Source organism: Suncus etruscus, chromosome 17 (assembly GCF_024139225.1).
Source record: "Suncus etruscus isolate mSunEtr1 chromosome 17, mSunEtr1.pri.cur, whole genome shotgun sequence".
NCBI lineage: Eukaryota > Metazoa > Chordata > Mammalia > Eulipotyphla > Soricidae > Suncus > Suncus etruscus.
The window spans coordinates 29,786,237-29,807,280 of NC_064864.1; the positions used below are offsets into that span (position 1 = coordinate 29,786,237).

At 46.1% G+C, this 21,044-nt stretch overlaps 1 protein-coding gene across 1 annotated transcript in view; it reads left to right on the forward strand.

Annotated features, from left to right (window-relative positions):
- Positions 1 to 1,589: 1,589 nt before the first annotated feature.
- OPN4 (opsin 4) overlaps positions 1,590 to 21,044 on the forward strand; it is a 55,652-nt gene continuing 36,197 nt past the window's right edge. Inside the window, exon 1 of the mRNA XM_049790389.1 lies at positions 1,590 to 1,621. Coding sequence (XP_049646346.1) covers positions 1,590 to 1,621 — 32 coding nt within the window. The remainder of the gene's footprint in view (positions 1,622 to 21,044) is intronic.

Below are 21,044 nucleotides of genomic sequence, written 5' to 3' on the forward strand. Positions count from 1 at the left end.
AGGCTCATGAAATACCAGAGAGCAGGCCCTGTGCCAGTGGCCTAGGGTGATTTTTCTCAGCTTTTCACAACTGGGGCCCCTACACCTTTCACAATTGTGGCCCATTCTCATCTTCTTCTTCTTTTCCTTCTTTCTTCTTCCTTCCCTTTCTTCTTCTTTTTTTTTTTTTTTTTTTTTTGTTTTTGGGCCACACCCGGTAACGCTCAGGGGTTACTCCTGGCTATGCGCTCAGAAGTTGCTCCTGGCTTGGGGGACCATATGGGACACCGGGGGATAGAACCGCGGTCCGTCCAAGGCTAGCGCTGGCAAGGCAGGCACCTTACCTTTAGTGCCACCGCCCGGCCCCCCTTTCTTCTTCTTTCTTCTCCTTCCCCTCCTCCTCCTTTTTCCTTCTCCTCCTCTTCTTTCTCTTCCACTTCCTCCTCCTCCTCCTTTTCCTTCTATTTTTTTTCCTTCAGATCACACCTGGCTGTGACCACGGCTTACTCCTGATTCTGTGATCAGGGTTCATTCCTAGCAAGGCTCAGAAAAACATAAGTGATATATGGGATTAAACCCGAGTTGGCCCCATTCAACACAAATACCCCACCTGCTGTTCTATGTCTTCAGCCTCCTGATCTTTTTTCCTTCCTGTGTCCCCATCCCTGTGCTACTAGTTGATCCCCTTGTCTCATGCTATGGTTTCCTATTTAAGGGATTTTTACCCTGAGGGGCACTTTGGTATATCCTGGAGGCCCTCTGGATTTGATTGAGAAACTCTGGTCTAGGGCCCAGGTAGGAAGGTGCCAGCGCTGATCACTGCTTGCTCTAAGAAGCTCCTTCTAGGGCTGAGCCAACTGACCTGGCAGAGGATGCGGACAGACCTGTTTCCCATCACTGTTCTGCCACCCACTAACTCTTAAACTTGGGTGAGTTTCTCCCTTTCGCTCTAGGGATTATGTATGTCAGGATCCTGGCAGAAAATAGAGGACAACTTTGGGTCATTTGAGGAGAATTTAATAAAGGGACAATTTACAAAGTGTGACTAAGGTAACCATAAAGGTTAGTGGAGTACCCTGAAACTAGGGACAGGCAATAACAGGGATTGCACCCTAGATTACCACCCTTACTCCCACATCACTATAGACCCCAGGCTCAAAATAAAACAAAACAGGGCCCGGAGAGATAGCACAGCGGCGTTTGCCTTGCAAGCAGCCGATCCAGGACCAAAGGTGGTTGGTTCGAATCCCGGTGTCCCATATGGTCCCCCGTGCCTGCCAGGAGCTATTTCTGAGCAGACAGCCAGGAGTAACCCCTGAGCACCGCCGGGTGTGGCCCAAAAACCAAAACCAAAAAAAAAACAAACAAACAAACAGAGAGACAGGCTTTTGGAGGCCCCTTTAGGGAGGTTGCACCCAGCCACAAAGTGAAAGATCTGGAGTGGAACCAGATGGGGGTGGGGGCTCCTCATTGTCCAAACCTAAGGGAAAGCCAGAGGAGGAGGGAACTGCTGATATCGTGGCATTACACAGTGGATGATGAATGGAAAGGGGTAAAGAGAGAACTAGAGGAGCAGACAGACTGCATGGAGACTAAGTAGGAAATGTAAGATGTTGCCAGGCCCAAAGGAGGCCATCAAAAGGTTTGGATCTTCATTCAAGAGGGTCAAGGCCCTGGGTCACGGGGCACAGATTTCCCCTACCTGTCAATCTGGGTTGAATTCCCAGCACTTCATATGGCCCTCAGCACCCCATACTCTCCTCCAGCACTGCCAGGAGTGAGTGCAGAGTCATCCTGAGCATTGCTGGATGTGGTGCAAACAAAACAAAACAACCAAACCTCCATTCAAGAGATGTAGAAAAGATGAGGTTCACTAAAGGTGTCCTAACACAAAGCATTCGCATGAATATAATTTCCCCCACAGGAAGTGGAGAAAGGCATTGCTTCTTGTAGACAGCCAACAGCAGCATCTAGTGGTTATTTCTTTCACATTTGACTTTTTTTGTTTTTGTTTTTGTTTTTGCGTTGTTGGAACCACCACCTGGCAGTTTACTCAGGGGTTACTCCTGTCTTTGCACTCAAAAATTACTCCTGGTGGTGCTCAGAGGACCATATGGGATGCCTAGGATCGAACATCCTCATGCAAGGCAAACATTCTCCCCGCTCTTGCCTCTAGACATGAACACATTTAGGTACTCTTATCAAGGTGGCACTTTCATTTTTCACCAGCATTCAATCACTTTGTTTAGGCGTCCCAATCATACCTTTTTTGGGACCCATCTAAGGATGTGACCAAGCAAGAAGTACCATCAGAGAACTAAAAACAATTCAGAAAATTCAGAATAAATGTCAGAGTCATCATGAGAGGCACTGCCTGGCACAAAGAGAAACTGAGGGGCCCTTCCATGCTGGCTTTGCATTTACCACAATAGCCAAGATACAGAAACCCTTGAATACCAACCAATAATGAATGGAGAACAAAATGTACAATGACACAGTATGAGGATTATTGAAAATAAAACTATTAAGTTAAATTAAAAAAAAACAATTAAATCTATGAGGAGAGTTCATTTTTTTTTCTTTTGGATGGTGTTGCTGGGAATCAAACATGCAAAACAAGTGCTCTGACCCCTGAACCACTGCCTGTGAGAAGAATGGGTCTTTTATTTTGGGGTGTGTGCTGTGCTCAAAGCTTATTCCTGGAGGAACTTGGGGGAACCATATGTGATGGTGGGATTGAACCAGGCTGCGCTGTCCTAGAATAGATTCTTTTTGTGGGGAAGGGGGTACACCCAGTGATTCTCAGGTCTTAAGGTTGGTTCTGCTCTCAGGAATTACTTCTGGAGGTGCCAATGGTTTGGTCCGAATCCCGGCATCCCATATGGTCCCCCGAGCCTGCTAGGAGCGATTTCTGAGCAGAGAGCCAGGAGTAACCACTGAGCGTCAGGGAGTGGTCCAAAAGTCAAACCAAACCAAACCAAAACAAAAAATAAAACACGGGGCCGGCGAGGTGGCGCTAGAGGTAAGGTGTCTGCCTTGCAAGCGCTAGCCAAGGAAGGACCGCAGTTCGATCCCCTGGCATCCCATATGTTCCCCCCAAGCCAGGGGCAATTTCTGAGTGCTTAGCCAGGAGTAACCCCTGAGCATCAAATGGTTGTGGCCCGAAAAAAACAAACAAACAAAAAAACACCACAAAAAATATAAAATCAGTAGGTTGTATACCTTAAACATATACATCTCATTTGAAAAAATGATATCTGGGGGCCGAAGAGATAGCAAAGCGGTAGGGCATTTGCCTTGCTCGGGGCCAACCCAAGAGATGGTGGTTCAATCCCCGGCATCCTATATGGACTCCCAAGCTTGCCAGGGGCAATTTCTGAGTTTAGGCAGGAGTAAACCCTGAGTGCCCACCGGGTATGACCTAAAAACAAAACAAAACAGAAAAAATGGTATCTGTTGTCTGGCTGTATTTAATCCATTTACACCGAAGGGTTTGTTTCACTTCTTTTGCTGTTTTTGGGTCCCGCCCAAGTGCTGTTACTCCAGCTTAGTTAGATGGGCTATGTGCTTGAGGACCTGCAGTGCTGGCATCAAACTCCTGCATGCAAAGCATATGCTCCAGCCTGTTGAACTCTCTCTAGCTCTCTCATTTATTTTTATCCTTGCTTTTCTTTTTTTAGGTTTTTGGGCCACACTTGGCACACCAGGGGTTACTCCCCCCTCTGCCCAAAAAAGTATTGCTGGGAATCCAACCCAAGACAAATGCCCTTATTGCAGTGCTATTGCTCCAGCTCCTGTCCTTGTCTTCTTATTGGAAATATATTTATTCCCATCGTGAAACAAAGCAACTTTTACTTTTTTTTTTTTTTTTTTTTTTTGGTTTATGGGTCACACCTGGCAGCGCTCAGGGGTTACTTCTGGCTCTAGGCTCAGAAATCGCCCCTGGCAGACACAGAGGACCATATGGGATGCCGGGATTCGAACCACTGTCCTGCATGAAAGGCAAACGCCTTACCTCCATGCTATCTCTCTGGCCCCAACAAAGCAACTTTTTGAAAGAATGATATTTTCTGGTCTTTGTTCATACAATTTCATCTCATTGATTAGCTGTAGACAAACTTCTACACTGTATTTTTTCCTTTTTTCTTTTTTTATGGGTCACACCCGGTGGCGCTTAGGGGTTACTCCTGGCTCTACGCTCAGAAATCGCTCCTGGCAGTCTTGGGGTCCATATGGGAAGCTGACATTTGAACCACCATCCTTCTGCATGCAAGCCTTACTGTACCCACCTCCGCTTCTGCCCTTTACTGGGAGAGATTTCCGGCCAGCAGCTTTCTCTCAACCGGGACAGAAGGCAGAAAGCAGCTACAAATAATTCGCGAGTGTTAAGCTCTTTTGTGAACACCTAAAAAATTAAGCTGTAGAAATTAGTAGAATGCTCAAGGTGTGTTCCAGTCAAGAGGTTTATTTAGGGAGAGAGCAGGGTTTTTATGCCCTGCTTCAGTGGGAGGAGCAGCAACATAGGATTGAAACTTAAACCAATCAGATTTGTACAGGTACAACGATTTTAACCAATGGGAGCATAAACACATTTTGATGGCGGGAAGGATAAAGAGGAACCTGGCAGGATGGGGGGAGGGGAAGCAAATCCTTAAACAAATAGTTAATAGATTTTTCTTTTGTGCAAGCAATAAGGATTACAGTTTAAACCTTACAAAAACCTATCTATAATTACGTTTTTGAGAGCAGTTACAAAAAACAGGTTCCATGGAAAGGTTAAGGAATCTGGTTTAAGCCAGATTCTGTGTGCCGGGCTAAATTTATTTGCAGAGTTTCTTTTTGGCTCGGGGCTAAGCAAACTTATGGCTTGAATCAGGCAGCGGTGAAAAATTCATTCAGAGTTCCATTGAATATGTGGGTGTACGGTCGCCCACACCTTACTTCCATGTTATCTCTCCTGCCCCTCTACACTGTATTTTTGAGTTTAGTGATACAATCAAAACTTGAGAATTGGGGCTGAAGGGCCAGAGTGATAGATAGCACAGCAGTAAGGCATTTGTCTTGCATGTGGCCAAGATAGTACGGACGGTACTTTGAATCCCGATATCCCTTATAGTCCTCCGAGCCTGCCAAGAGCAACTTCTACATGCAGAGTCAGGAGTAACCCAAGTGCCGCTGAGTGTGATCCAAAAACCCAACCCCCCCAAAAAAAAAAACCCCAAAACCAAACCAAACAAAATTGGGGCTGAGAGATAGTATACAGTCTAACTTTGGGGGACCATATGTGGTGCTGGATATTGAACCAAGGTTGACCACATGCAAATCAAGCACCTACCTGTTATATTATCTATCAGGCCCCCAAATTTAGTCTTTTTATATTCTGTGTATGTGGGTGTGTGGGATGTAAGGAATTGAACCCAAACATCACATATGCAAAAAATTCTACCTCTGAGCCACATTCCTTTGTCCAAAGTTATTCCTTCTTTTTTTTGGGGGGGGCACACCCATTTGACGCTCAGGAGTTACTCCTGGCTATGCGCTCAGAAATCGCTCCTGGCTTTGGGGGACTATATGGGACACTGGGGATCGAACCGAGGTCCATCATAGGCTAGCGCTTGCAAGGCAGATGCCTTACCTCTAGCGCCACCTCTCTGGCCCCAAGTTATTCCTTCTTGAGCTTATTCTTCCAAACATTAAGAAGTGATTTTTTGGACTGAGGGTTAAAGAAGAGATAGATCCGTGATAGCTCAAGACTGAACTCAAGACTGAACATATCCAAGACTCAAGACTGAACATCCGGGGCCAGAGAGATAGCATGGAGGTAAGGCGTTTGCCTTTCATGCAGAAGGTCATTGTTTCGAATCCCAGCATCCCATATGGTCCCCCGAGCCTGCCAGGAGTGATTTCTGAGTGTAGAGCCAGGAGGAACCCCTGAGCACTGCCGGGTGTGACCCAAAAACAAAAACAAAAAAACAAAAAAAGAGACTGAACATCCAAGTCCTGCCATGTTTGTGCTCTTGTTCTGCTTTGTTGAAACAAGCTTACTTAGGCTCTGAAGGGTCTTTATGTGGAGCAAAAAGCTCAGTCAGACAGGTATGAGTAGACTGCTTTGTGAGGTTACAAATGGAGAGATAGCATTAAGGTAGAGCATTTGCCTTGCATGCAGAAGGATGGTGGTTCGAATCCCGGCATCCTATATGGTCCCCTGAGCCTGCCAGGAGCGATTTCTGAGCGTAGAGTCAGGAATAAACCCTGAGCACTGCCGGGTGTGACCCCCAAACAAAAACAAAAAAACAAAAAAACAAACAAATAAAAAAAAAAAAAGAGTCACTATGGGGAGGCCAGAGTGATATTATAGGGGGGAGGGGACTTGCCTTGCATGTGGCTGACCTGGAGTTTGATTATGGGTATCCCATATGGTCCCTGAGCATAGAGCTAGGAGTAAGCCCTGAACATCACTGGTTGTGCCCCTAACAAAGTCATTATGGTTTGGAGAGAGTGCAGGGAATAAGGGAAGGGGTTTGTCCACACGTGACCAACCCCAGTTTGATTCTTGACCACTGAGCCCTGCAAGCACAACTCCACCTAGCCCCCTCCCCCACAAAAATAAGCACAAGCATATTGGGAAGGGAGAAAAAAGTAACCATGTCACAGTGGTTTATCATTTCATACTCTCTAGGATGGCTTTTTTTTTTTTTTTTCTCAAAATGTTGATATGTGGAGAACTTGGAACTCTACTATTTTTCTGGTAGGAATATAAAAAGATGCCGTTGCTGTGGAAAACAGCATGGTAGTTCCTCAAAAAGTTAAATATAGAATTACCATATGATCCAGCAATCCCACTTCTGGGCGTATGCCCAAAAGAATAAAAAACAGTAGCACAGCAGTGTTTGCCTTGCAAGCGGCCGATCCAGGACCTAAGGTGGTTGGTTCAAATCCTGGCGTCCCAAGTGGTCCCCCATGCTTGCCAGGAGCTATTTCTTTTCTTTTCTTTTCTTTTTTTTTTGGCCACACCCGGCGTTGCTCAGAGTTTACTCCTGGCTGTCTGCTCAGAAATAGCTCCTGGCAGGCACGGGGGACCATATGGGACACCGGGATTCGAACCAACCACCTTTGGTCCTGGATCGGCTGCTTGCAAGGCAAACGCCGCATCTCTCCGGGCCCCACCAGGAGCTATTTCTGAGCAGATAGCCAGGAATAACCCCTGAGCATAGCTGGGTGTGGCTCAAAAACCAAAAAAAAAAAAAAAAAGGGGGGGGGGGACAGAGAGATAGCATGGAGGTAGGGCGTTTGCCTTTCATGCAGAAGGTCATCAGTTCAAATCCAGCTTCCCATATGGTCCCCTGTGCCTGCCAGGAGCAATTTCTGAGCATGGAGCCAGGAATTTCCCCTGAGCACTGCCGGGTGTGACCCAAAAACCACACACACACACACACACACACACACACACACACACACACACACACAAAAGAATCAAAAACAGGAACTCAATAGATATCTGTATACCTATGTTCGAAGCAGCCATTATTCGTAATAGTCAAAAGGTGGAAGCAATATTAGTGTCCACAGCAGATGAATGGCTAAACCGAATGGGGTTCATTTATTTATATGAGATGTTATTCAGCTTCAAAAAGGTGTAGACTGAAGGATAACTCACACGGTCCAGCACATTTCTGTCATGTATTTGTTTGAGTTTGCTTCCTAGAACCTCATGGGACTGCCAGGTGAAGTCCTGGTGAATAAAACTCTGAAAAGATTGAAGTTGGTAAAATAAGTCAGACACAAAAAACCAAACATATCATTCTACTTATGATATATATTATATCATATAATATATGAGGTACTTAGAATAAGGAAACTCAAAAAGAGAGAAAATAGAAAAGGGGCCAAAGTGGGAGGAGGAAAAATTTGGGGCCAGAGCAATAGCATAGTGGGTAGGGCATGGCGTTTTCCTTGCACATGGCTGACCGGAGTTTGATCCCTGACAATCCCACATGGTTCCCAAAGCACTGACAGAAGTAATTTCTTTTGTTTGTTTGTTTTTGGGGCCACATCTGTTTGATGCTCAGGGGTTACTCCTGGCTAAGCGCTCAGAAAATATGGGACAACGGGGGATCGAACCGCGGTCCTTCCTTGGCTAGTGCTTGCAAGGCAGACACCTTACCTCTAGCGCCACCTCACTGGCCCCCTTTTTTATTATTTTTTAAACTTTATTTATTTATTGATTGTTTTTTGGGCCACACCCAGTGGTGCTCAGGGGTTACCCCTGGCTCTGCACTCAGAAATCGCCCCTGGCAGGCTGGGAATTGAACCCGGTTCCTCCCGGGTTTGCGGCAGGCAAGGCAAACACCCTACCACTGTGCTATATCTCTGGCCCCATTTTTTTTTGGGGGGGTCACACCTTAAAAAGTGTGTAGTACTCAGGGATTGCTCCTAGCTCTGTGCTCAGAAGTTACTCTTTGCAGGCAACCTAGGACGGACTGCGGTTCATCCCCAGCATCTTATATGGTCCCTCAAGCCAGGAGTAATTTCTGAGCGCAGAGCCAGGAGTAACTCCTGAGCGCCGCCGGGTGTGACCCAAAAACCAAAAACCAAAAACCAAACAAACAAACAAAAAACAATGGGGCTGGAGAAATAGTAGAAGGTAAGGTGTTTGCCATGAAGGTGGATGACCTGGATTCCATTGCTGGTAACATGTACTGTCTCCGGTCTCCTGAGCTCTTCAGGAGGGATCCTTGAGTGCAGAATCAGAGTAATTCCCTGAGCACCACTGAATGTGGCTCAAAACAGCAAAAGAAAATCAAGATGGTCTAAGGGCCAGAATGATAGTATGATAGTGCAGTGGATAGGGCTTTTGCCTTGCACACGGCCATTTCAAGGCCCTGCCTTCAAGTTCCCAGATTTGTTTGCTTCACAATAATAGCAAATATAGGGGCCGGAGAAATAGCACAGAGGTGTTTGCCCTGCAAGTAGCTGATGCAGGACCTAAGGTGATTGGTTCGAATCCCGGTGTCCCATATGGTCTCCTGTGCCTGCCAGGAGCTATTTCTAAGCAGATAGCCAGGAGCAACCCCTGAGTACAGCCGGGCATGGCCCAAAAACCAAAAAAAAAAAAAAAAATTAATAATAGCAAATATAGTATTTGATAAATATAATATAGTATAATAGCAAATGTAATATTGCTTTACAATAATAGCAAAAGTAGCACGATGCCAAAGGCACTTGCCTTGCACATGACCCACCTGCCTTCAATCCCCAGAATCATCTAGAGTGATCCCTGAGCACAGAGGTAGAAATAAATAGAACGCCAACCTGCATGGTCAAAAATAAAAAGAGGGAGGTGCCCCCTTCTCAATAAAATCTCAGATTATATGTATACCCTGAATTGGTGGATTTGGGAGAAATGAAAAGCATTTCATTGTTTGGTTGATATGTTTACATGCTAAAGCAGGATGAGGAGGCTCATCTTTGTTGATAATAAGTCACGGTGCTCTTTGCTCTATATTATGCTCTATATTTTGCTCTATAGTCTATATTTGCTCTATATTTTGCTCTATAGTCTATATTTGCTCTATATTCTGAAGGCTAGGTATAGTAGGGTCCTGTTTGTTGGTATATCAGCAGAAGTACAAGCTTTTTGCTGGGGGGGCATATAGGGGAGTCACAGTGCTCAATGGGGGAATAGAGTCTCTTGGATTATTTTTTCTTTTCTTTTTTTTTGGGGGGGGGGCACACCCGGTGATGCTCAGGGGTTATTTCCGGCTATGCGCTCAGAAATCGCTCCTGGCTTGGGGGACCATATGGGATGCTGGGGATCGAACCCAGGCTCCTCCACCTCCACTTGCAAGGCAAACACCCTACTTCTGTGCTATCGCTCTGGTCCCTTGGATTATTTTTTCAATTATTTTGTCTTATTTGTAGGTCCTTCCCTGTGGTGCTGGGGGACCAGGGTATGCTAGAATGTCAAACTTAGGGTCTTCATAAAATGCCCTTGAGCCCAGCTCTCCCATCCCTCCTGATTTTCCCATTCAGGACCACAACACCACCTGAAAATGCTGGCAGAGACTCTTTCCTGCCCTTCCTCCCATTTTGGTGAACAGGGGAGTCAAACTGGCCTCTATGCAGGAGAGGGTCATTAGAAGTTGAGTTCTCCCACCTGGCTGCCACAAATCTCAGTCAGTTCTTTTTGTTTTTGTTTTTGGGCTACACCTGGTGATGTTTAAGGGTTACTCCTGGCTATCCACTCAGAAATCGCTTCTGGCTTGGGAGAACAATATAGGACGCAGGGGTGGTGGTGGTGGTGGGGGATCGAACCGTGGTCCTTCCTAGGTTAGTGCGTGCAAGGCAGATGCCCTCTTGCTTGCGCCACTGCTCTGGCCCCAGTCAGTTCATCTTTGTTATTTATTTATTTATTTTCTTCCAGAAACTGATTTTCAGTTAAAGTATTTGCTTGTGCTTTTCAATACCATGATGAGCTAACTTCTGAAGAGAAATTCTGAAAACTAAGAGTCTTTGTTTCAGCTTTTAAAATGTAATGAAAATGTATCTAGCAGATATTAAACCATTTACTTGCTACAAAGCTTGGTTTATCAAATTTTGCAGCTGCTGTGGAGATGAATTGTTCTCCAAGGACAAAGACATTTTCTGGCTTCTTCACTGAGTCTAGAGGCCTGAAGCAAGCAAAGAGGGGAGGTTCCTCCTTCCCCAGGACCCCCACCTCCAGGAGATCTACCTGTTCCCACAGGCCTGACAGCTACACAGACTGTTCTTGCTGCTCTTTGATTTCTTTTATTTATTTTTTTCTTTCTGGTTCGCTTACTTAGCTCTATACTCAGGGATCACTTCTGGCAGGGTTTGGGGAACCATATGTGTGGCCATGTGCAAGGCAAGCACCTTATCCCTTTGTTTATCTCTCCAGTTTCACATTATTATTATTATTATTATTATTATTATTATTATTTCTTTTTTGGTTTTTGGGCCACACCCAGTGACACTCAGGGATTACTCCTGGCTATGAGCTCAGAAATCGCCCCTGGCTTGGGGGACCATATGGGATATGGGGGGGGGGGGGAATCTAACAGCCGTCTGTCCTAAGCTAGCACGTGCAAAGCAGATGCCCTGCCCCTTGCACCACTGCTCTGGCCCTCACCTTATGGTTTTCAAATTACACGTCCTTCATATATTTCACGCACAAAAGTCCCCTTTTACAGATGCAGTAGCTGAGACTGAGAGCAGTGGTGGTGTCCAGCCCAAGGGTGCTGGCTAAGGTTGTGCACTTCGGCAAGTCCAAGTTCATTGCTTGGACAAAGGGGGCTCCCAGAGGCAGAGCTACTGTGGCTGGGATGGAAGTCCTTTGAGATTGCTCTCCTAACTGAAGGTCTTCTCACGCTGGAGCTTTAAGTGCTTCAGGGAACAGAAAGCACCCAGGGACTCATCCTTCTGCCCCTTCCAGATGCCAGGAGCATCCCTTGAGCTGCCCTGCAAAATCTGAGCTAAACCTTTCACAGGAGCTATTGCATCTATTAAATAGTCCCCACTAGACTCAAATGCTTCCTTCTTCCCCTGGGCTCTTCAGTTGCACTCAGTTGTTAGGAGTTAGAACAATTATTTGCCTATTATTTGACCAATTGATTCTTTTCTTTCATTTTTCTTTTTCTTTCTTTTTATTCTTTTCTTTTCCTTAGATATTTGTGCTACACTCAGCAGTGCTCATCAGAGCTACTCCCCCAGAGTCCCAGCTCGAGATCACTTGTGTCCTATCCTCTGCGCTCTCTCCCTGGCCCTGGAGCAATTAATTCTTTACTGTTTGCGGGGCAGAAACTCTTAATTTCAGCAAACCCCGTTGCAATTCCTTTGCCATTCCAATGCCCAGCACAGTGGGGCCCTTAATCGAGAGCTCCCACTCTTTCTCCCCAATCCGATCACTCTCGGCAAGGCGTAGTCCCTTGTGCTTGTGCTGGACGCGAGAGAAGAAAATGCTCTTACACACAGCGGTTTGCCTTGCACGCAGCCGATCCAGGACAGACAGCGGTTGAATCCTGGCGTCCCGGATGGTCTTCCAAGCCAGGAGCAATTTCTGAGCGCATAGCCAGGAGTAACCCCTGAGCGTCACCGGGTGTGGCCCCCAAACAAACAGACAAACAAACGAACTCTTACAACCGACCCTAGTCCCAGGCCCCCTACTTCTTTCTGTGGCCAGGCCCCTGCACTCTCCGAAGAGCAGCAGCACCACCCAGTGGCAGACTAGCTGTACTGATTGTGTGAGCTGCTCTCCAAGATACTGGATGCCCTTCTTTTTGTGTGTGTGTGTGGGGGGGGGGGAGGATTTGGGTCACATCCGGCCGTTCTCAGGGGTTACTCCTGGCTCTATGCTCAGAAATAGCTCCTGGCAGGCTCGGGGGACCATATGGGATGCCGGGATTCGAACCACCGACCTTCTGCATGCAAGGCAAATGCCTAACCTCCATGCTATCTCTCTTGGATCCCCTTCTTTCTCTGCATGCATTTGCAAATGCCCAGCTAAAAACATTGGGAGGTGGGAGATTTAGAGGGTCACACTCGACGGTCCTCAGGGATAATTTTTGGCTCTACGCTCTGGGGGACTTGAGAAACTATACGGGGCTACTGGGTTCAAACACTGATAGCCCACAGGCAAGGCAAGTGACCTGTCTGTCCATTGTGGTATTTCTGTGGTTCCAGGAGCATATACACTGTTCTGTTTTTGTCTCACACCCGACTGTGCTCAGGGCTTACTCCTGGTTCTGTGCTCAGGCAGTGCTTGGGGGACCATATGGGAGGCTGTGAATTGAACCAGGTCAGCTGCATGCAAGACAAACACCCTACCTGCTGTGCCTTCATTTAGCCCCCATTTTTTGGGGGGTGTCACACTCGGTGGTGCTCAGGGGTTACTCCTGGCTCTGTGCTCAGAGTTACGTAAATTTTATGGCTTTAGATTGCCTTGTGTGCTGTTAAGAAATATATATATATTTTTTCGGTTTTTGGGCCACACCCAGCGGTGCTCAGGGGTTACTCCTGGCTGTCTGCTCAGAAATAGTTCCTGGCAAGCACGGGGGACCATGGGGGACCATATGGGACACCGGGATTCGAACCAACCACCTTTGGTCCTGGATCGGTTGCTTGCAAGGCAAACACCACTGTGCTATCTCTCCAGGCCCGCTGTTAAGAAATATTATAATTTGTTACAATCTGGGGACTTGAGGGACAAAGTACATGGATTCTATTTTATTTATCTTAATGTTCTTTCGCTGAAAGTTCAAAGTTAAGATATTAGCAAGGGGACTTCTTCTGAGAATTATGATATGGGTGATTGTCCTTCCACTGTAACTTTACCTTGTCCTCTTTCTTTGCATCTTTGTTCTCATAAAAAAAAAAAAAAAAGAAAAAAAAAAGAAAAGAAATCGTTCCTGGCAGGCTCAGGGGACCACATGGAGTGCCGGGATTCGAACCACCAACTCAGCTGCGCGCAAGGCAAACACCCTACTGCTGCTGCTGTGCTATTGCTCCAGCCCGGCCCCCCCCCCCATTTTTTTGGTTCACATCCAGCAGCGCTCAGGGGTTACTCTTGGCTCTATGCTCAGAAATCCCTCCTGGCAGGCTCAGGGGACCATATGGGATGCTGAGATTCGAACCACCATCCTTCTGCATGTAAAGCAAATGCCTTACCTCCATGCTATTTCTCTGGCCCCGCCCCCATTTTATTTTTTTTTTGGTTTTTGGCTCATACCCATCAGCGCTCAGGGGTTCCTCCTGGCTCTACGTTCAGAAATCACTCTTGGCAGGCTCAGGGGACCATATGGAATGCTGGGATTTGAACCACCATCTTTCTGCATGAAAGGCAAATGCCTTACCTCCATGCTATCTCTCCGGCCCCAACCTCCCCAATTTTTTGAGATCAGCAGGAACTACCTCCAAGCACCTGCTTACCAGACAGCTGTGACCCTAAACAAAACAACAGCAAAAGCTGTCAAAAGAGAATTGGGCTATTGGTGTTTCAATTTTCAACTCCATATGATTCCTTGAGCACAGCCAGCCTGAGGGCAGAGCCCTGCACACAGCCAGGTGTGGCCCCAACCCCCCCCAAAAGAATTCCTCCTCAAAATATAATAGTAAATTGGGCACCAAGATTTATTTATAAGATTTACTACCACATTCTTGGCATCTGTGAACAATAGGAAGTAATCAGAGAAGGGAGCAACGGGAGAAAGCAAGAGATTTGTAGAATGGTGTATTAGTCAGTCATGAAAGTGGAGATGGGAAAGAATTGCCATTGGAGATGGGATTTTAAACGAGGTTGGGTAGGGTGGTAGTTTTTGTTTGCTTGCTTGTGCGTTTCTGACTTTTCAGTTTTCCTATAATAAAGATATATCGTTTTCCCAATCAGACAAATCATTATGAAAAGCAATTTATTTACCTGTGGCTGAAATAAACCAATCTCAACTCTAATGAGGCCAAAGTGAAAAAGCCCATCAGTGTTATCTGAACCTCAGAATAATGATTGTAAAGCAGGTTAAGAGGTGTCTCAGCCACTTTATTCTTTCAATCCTGTTTCAGATAGGACTCAGACTCAGCATGTGAGTGATATGACCAAGGTTACATGACCTGTGTAAATGGAAGGGACATTCTCAGGGTGTTGAAGAAATAGTTGTGAGCTGAAATAAAAAATAGCAGAGATATTTAGATGCATAGTTTTATTCAGTAGAGGAAAACAAAATAAAACAAAAAGGAAACACATTTTTTTTGTGGGGTCACATTCAGTAGCATTCAGAGGTTATTCCTGGCTGTACACATGGCAGGGCTGGAGAGATAGCACAGCTGTAGGGCATTTGCCTTGCACACAGCCGATCCAGGATGGACAGTGGTTCAAATCCCGGCACCTCAGAAGGTCCCCCTAGCCAGCCAGTGGCGATTTCTGAGATCAGAGCCAGGAGTGAACTCTGAGCGCCTCCAGGTGTGACCCAAAAACCAAACAAAAAAAATTACTCATGGCAGGTTCAGGGGCCTATATATGGGATGCGAAGGATTGAATCAGGTTGGTCGTGTGCAAAGCAAATACCCTACCTGCTGTGCTATCTCTCCAGCCCCTGGGAACACTTTTTTTTTTAATTGAATCACTGTGAGATACAGAGTTAAAAAGTTGCTGATGGTTGAGTTTAAGTCACACAATATTTCAGTATTCATCCCTTCACCAGTGTTCATTTACTGCCACAAATGTTCCAATTTATTTCCTGTGCCCTTCACCCTCACCCCTGTGCCAGCCTGCCTCTACTGCAGACACTTTTCTTCTATCTCTTTTCATTTTTTATTTTGAGATACTGTGGTTTGCAATATTTTTACTAAAAAGGCATCATGTGGGGTCTGAGAGATAGCATGGAGGTAGGGTGCTTGCCTTGCATGCAGAAGGACTGTGGCTCAAATCCCGGCATTCCATATGGTTCCCTGAGCCTGCCAGGAGCGATTTCTGAGTACAGAGCCAGGAGTAATCCCTGAGCACTGTCGGGTGTGATGCAAAAACCAAAACAATAAAAAATAAATAAATAAATAAAGGTATCCAGTTCTTGTCCAGAGAGTTTATTTTCAACAATTATTGTCATAGTGGTTCCTTCTCTTTCCTAACTGCTCCTCAACTCTTTGCTGCAAACTTCCTACCAGGGATTAGTCCTCCTGACTTTCTTCTCTAGGTATTATTAACAAACTATGATTTTTTAAAATATTCCACAAATGAATTATTTGATGTCTATTCCTCTCTCTGATTAATCAAATTTCATGACTTTATTTTTGCTAAAAGTTGCAGAGTATTCCATTGTACACAGTGTACCACAGTTTCTTTAGCCATTCATCTGTTCTTGGGCACTTGGATTGTTTTCAGATTCTGGCTATTGTAAATAGTGCTGCAATAAACATAGGGGTGCAAAGGCCTTTTCTGCATTTTTTGAGGGCCGCTACGTATATTCCCAGAGTGGTATTCTTTGTTTGTTTGTTTGTTTGGGTCATACCTGGCAGTGTTCAGGGGTTACTCCTGGCTCTGTGCTCAGAAATCACTCCTGGCAGGCTCGGGGGACCATATGGGATGCCAGGATTTGAATCAGGGTCTGTACTGTGTTGGCCGCATGCAAGGCGAATGCCTTACCACTGTGCTATCCCTCTGGCCCCTCAACTTTTATTTATTTATTTATTTATTTATTTATTTTTGAGGAAGATCCATTTTGTTTCTCAAAAAGACTAGACCAGTTGACATTCCTACCAGCAGTGAATGAAAGCCCCTATATGCCTGCATCCATGCCACACTGGGTATCTTGTTCTTTTTTTTTTGGCTTTTGGGCCACACCTGGTGATGCTCAGGGGTTACTCCTGGCTATGTGCTCAGATCGTTCCTTTCTTGGGGAATCATATGGGACTCCAGGGATCAAACCACAGTCCGACCTATGCTAGCGTGCGTAAGGCAGATGCCCTACGCCAGCCACCACTTCTGCCCCTCTTGTTTCTTTCTTTCTTTTTTTTTTTTTAAATACACTACTTTATTTAATTTCAATGGTTTACAAAGTTGCTCATAATAGTTTTTCCTTTCACTTTTCTGTGTTGATTAGCACAAGAACTCTTAATTATGTCAACCCTGTCCCTCAGGTGATTTATATTAAATTCTGGCTAATAAAACCAGCTCAGGGGAGAAACAGAGGTAGAATGAAACAGTGAGAACAGATCAGCATAAAAAACAGAGACCAGATCAGCAAGACAAAACACAACAGCATATAGAAAAAGAGAACAGCCAGCCAGAACAGAACAGCAAGAGAGCAAGATCCTAGAGGCTGCTCAACTCCCTGGGCCTTTTTTTGACCTTACCTCATGATTGGACTTGATCTTCCTCTTTCTCCTGTAACACCTCTGCAGCTAACTCACCAGTCCAAGGATGGCGAATTACCATGAACTGCGGATGGTTGAAAGCAAGCTATAGGTGATAGCTGTCAACCCTCAGGAAATCAACCAACCAACAAGCCCCAGAATTTTCCCCACAGTTGAATGTCAGAAAACCACTTAGCGGGGCCTGAGTGGTGGTAAAAGCGGTAAGGCGTCTGCCTTCAGTGCACTAGCCTAGGACAAATCAGGGTTCGATCCCCCCGCGTCCCATATGGTCCCCCAAGGCAGGAGCAATTTCTGAGCGCTTAGCAGGAGTAACCCCTGAGTGTCACTGCGTGTGGCCAAAAAAACACCCCCCCCCCCAAATTTTTACTTGAAGGCTGCAAGAGGGGCCAAAAATATAGCTTAGGGGTTAATGCACTTGCTTTGCCTGATCCTGGTTCAATTCCTGGCATCATATATGGCCCATAAAGTGGAAACTTCCAAGAGTGATTCCTGAGCACAGAGCCAGTAAAAAGCCTTGAGCACAGCCCCTAGGTCACTACCTAAGCTTTTTTCTGTCTTCTACACCCCATCACAGGCTACATTTTTTTTTTTTTTGGTTTTTGGGTCACACCTGGCCACGCTCAGGGGTTACTACTGGCTCTATGCTCAGAAGACGCTCCTGCTAGGCTCAGAGGACCATGTGGGATGCCAGGATTTGAACCACCAACCTTCTGCATACAAGGCAAATGCTTTATCTTCATGCTATCTCTCCAGCCCCACAGGCTACATTTATACAGTCAATAGGGTAGAACTTGATACAAAGAAAAGAAGACACTTTCTAGCACATGAAACTTCATATGATCAAAGTGATCCCTAAGCACAAAGATAGGAGCAAACCCTGAGCACTACTGAGTCTTGCCTCAAAAAACTAAACTGCTTTTTCTTTTTGGTTTTCAGGTCACACCTTGCTCTGCGCTCAGAAGTTGCCCCTGGCACGCTCTGGGGACCATATGGAATGTCGGGATTTGAACTATCATCTGTCCTGGATCAGCTTCGTGCAAGGCAAATGCCCTACCACTGTGTTATCTCTCCGGCCCAAACAACTAAACATTTTTATAAGATTTACATTTCGGGGCCGGGCGGTGGCGCTGGAGGTAAGGTGCCTGCCTTACCTGCGCTAGCCTAGGAGACGGACCGCGGTTCGATCCCCCGGCGTCCCATATGGTCCCCCAAGCCAGGAGCGACCTCTGAGTGCATAGCCAGGAGTAACCCCTGAGCGATACCGGGTGTGGCCCAAAAACCAAAAAAAAAAAAAAAAAAAAAAGATTTACATTTCATGGGCCCGGAGAGATAGCACAGCGGAGTTTACCTTGCAAGCAGCTGATCCAGGACCAAAGGTGGTTGGTTCGAATCCCAGTGTCCCATATGGTCCCCCGTGCCTGCCAGGAGCTATTTCTGAGCAGACAGCCAGGAGTAACCCCTGAGCACCGCCGGGTGTGACCTAAAACCAAAAAAAAAAAAAAAAAAAGATTTATATTTCAGTTACCAAAAGCATTATTATTTTTTATTATCATTATTTTTGAGCCACATCCAGCAGGGCTCAGGCCTTACTCCTGGCTCTGCACTCAGAGATCACTCCTGGCAGTCCTTAGGGTCCATATGAGGTGCTGGGGATCAAACCTGGGTCCATCCCATAGTTTGGCCACCAATTGACCGTAAGATTGTTTTTCAGTCTTTTACTTTAATCCTATGTTGGCAGTTTCTGTGTTTACTGTTCAGGTATGTCTTTTGTAGGCAGCAGAAAATTGTGTTCAGTTTTCTGATCCATCTAGTAACTCTTGCCTTTTTATTTGGTTTTTGGGCCATACCCGGCGGTGCTCAGGGGTTACTCCTGGCTGTCTGCTCAGAAATAGCTCCTGGCAGGCACGAGGGACCATAAGGGACACTGGGATTCAAACCAACCACAACTCTTGCCTTTTGATTAGTGAGTTCAGGCCTCTTAAATAATACTGAGGGCCCAGAGGACCCTGAGCTCCTGAGCACAGCAGTAGGGCATTTGCCTTGCACAGGGCCAATCCAGGACAGATGGTGGTTCGAATCCTGGCATCCCATATGGTCCCCGAGTCTGTCAGGAATGATTTCTGAGAGTAGAGCCAGAAGTAAGCCCTGAGCACCACTGAGCATAACCTCTCCCTCAAAAAAATACTGAGATGAAGGAATTGATTGCCATCACTTTGTAGAAATTATGAGTGTGAAGTTTGTCTTTTTTTTTTTTTTTGGTTTTTGCTTTTTGGGCCATACCTGGTGATGCTCAGGGGTTACTCCTGGCTATGTACTCAGAAATTGCTCCTGGCTTGGGGGACCATATGGGATGCCTGGGATCGAACCGAGGTCTGTCCTGGGTCAGCCGTGTGCAAGGCAAACACCTTACTGATGTGCTATGACTCAGACCCCTGAAGTTTGTCTTTTTATTATATTATTATTATTATTAATATTTTGGTTTTTGGTTTTTGGGTCACACCCAGCAGCACTCAGGGGTTACTCAGGCTCAAAAATCGCTCCTGGGAGACTCAGGGGACCATATGGGATGCTAGGATTCAAACCACCGACCTTTTGCATGCAAGGCAAATGCCTTACCTTCATGCTATCTCTCCGGCTCCTTTTTTTTTTTGTTTTTTTGCTTTTTGTTTTTTGGGTCACATCCGGCAGCGCTCAGGGTTACTCCTGGCTCTGTGCTCAAAAATCGCTTCTGGCAGGCTCAGGGAACCATATGGGATGCCAGAATTCGAACCACTGTCCTTCTGCATGCAAGGCAAACACCTTACCTCCATGCTATCTTTCCGGCCCTATTGTGAATCTTATGAAGAATCTATTTTATGGGCCCGGAGAGATAGCACAGCGGTGTTTGCCTTGCAAGCAGCCGATCCAGGACCAAAGGTGGTTGGTTCGAATCCCGGTGTCCCATATGGTCCCCCCGTGCCTGCCAGGAGCTATTTCTGAGCAGACAGCCAGGAGTAACCCCTGAGCACTGCCGGGTGTGACTCCCCCCCCAAAAAAAAAGAATCTATTTTATGCTCACCCCTTTGTTACCTTGCTGCACTCAGGATTATATCTTTGACTTTTGTCATTTTTATTTATTTATTTTTGGGGAGAGTTTTTGGATCACACCTGACAACTCTTAGGGTTACTCCTGGTTCTGTGCTCAGAAATCACCCCGGCAAGTTTGGGGGAACCATACGGGATGCCGTGAATTGAACCGGAATCTGTCCGGGATTGGCCATGTGCAAGGCAAATGCCCTACCCTGTGCTATCACTCTGGCCCTGAGAGTTTTGTCATTTTAATATCATGTGTCTTGGAGACTTTTTATTTGGATTTTTTTTCTTTTGCCTTTTGGGTCACACTAGAACCCAGTGGCTCTCAGGGATTACTCCTGGCTCTGTGCTTAAAAGTTATGCCTGGGGCCCGGAGAGATAGCACAGCGGTGTTTGCCTTGCAAGCAGCCGATCCAGGACCAAAGGTGGTTGGTTCGAATCCCAGTGTCCCACATGGTCCTCCGTGCCTGCCAGGAGCTATTTCTGAGCAGACAGCCAGGGTAACCCCTGAGCACTACCGGGTGTGGCCCAAAAACAAAAACAAAAACAACAACAACAACAACAACAAAAAGTTATGCCTGGCAGGCTTGAGGGACTATATTGGGATGCTGAGGATTGAATCTGGATGGGTGATGTGCTAGGCAAATGCCCTACCTATTGTGCTATCTCTCCATTTCCTATTTAACTGAAACCCTTTGAGCTTAAATCTGAGTTCATAACTCAATCCTCAAATCTGGGACATTTTTGTTTTTGTTTTTGTTTTTGGGTCACACCTGTCAGCACTCAGGGGTTACTCCTGGCTCTCTGCTCAGAAATTGCTTCTGGCAGGCTCAGGGGGACCATATGGGATGCCAGGATTTGAACCAATGACCTTTTGCATGAAAGGCAAACGCTTTACCTCTGTGCTATCTCTCCAGCCCCCTGACATTTTCAATAATTTTTTTGAAAACTACTTTTTAGGGGCTGGAGAGATAGCATGGAGGTAAGGCGTTTGCCTTTCATGCAAGAGGTCATCGGTTCGAATCCCAGCGTCCCATATGGTCCCCCGTGCCTGCCAGGAGCAATTTCTGAGCATGGAGCCAGAAGTAACCCCTGAGCACTGCCGGGTGTGACCC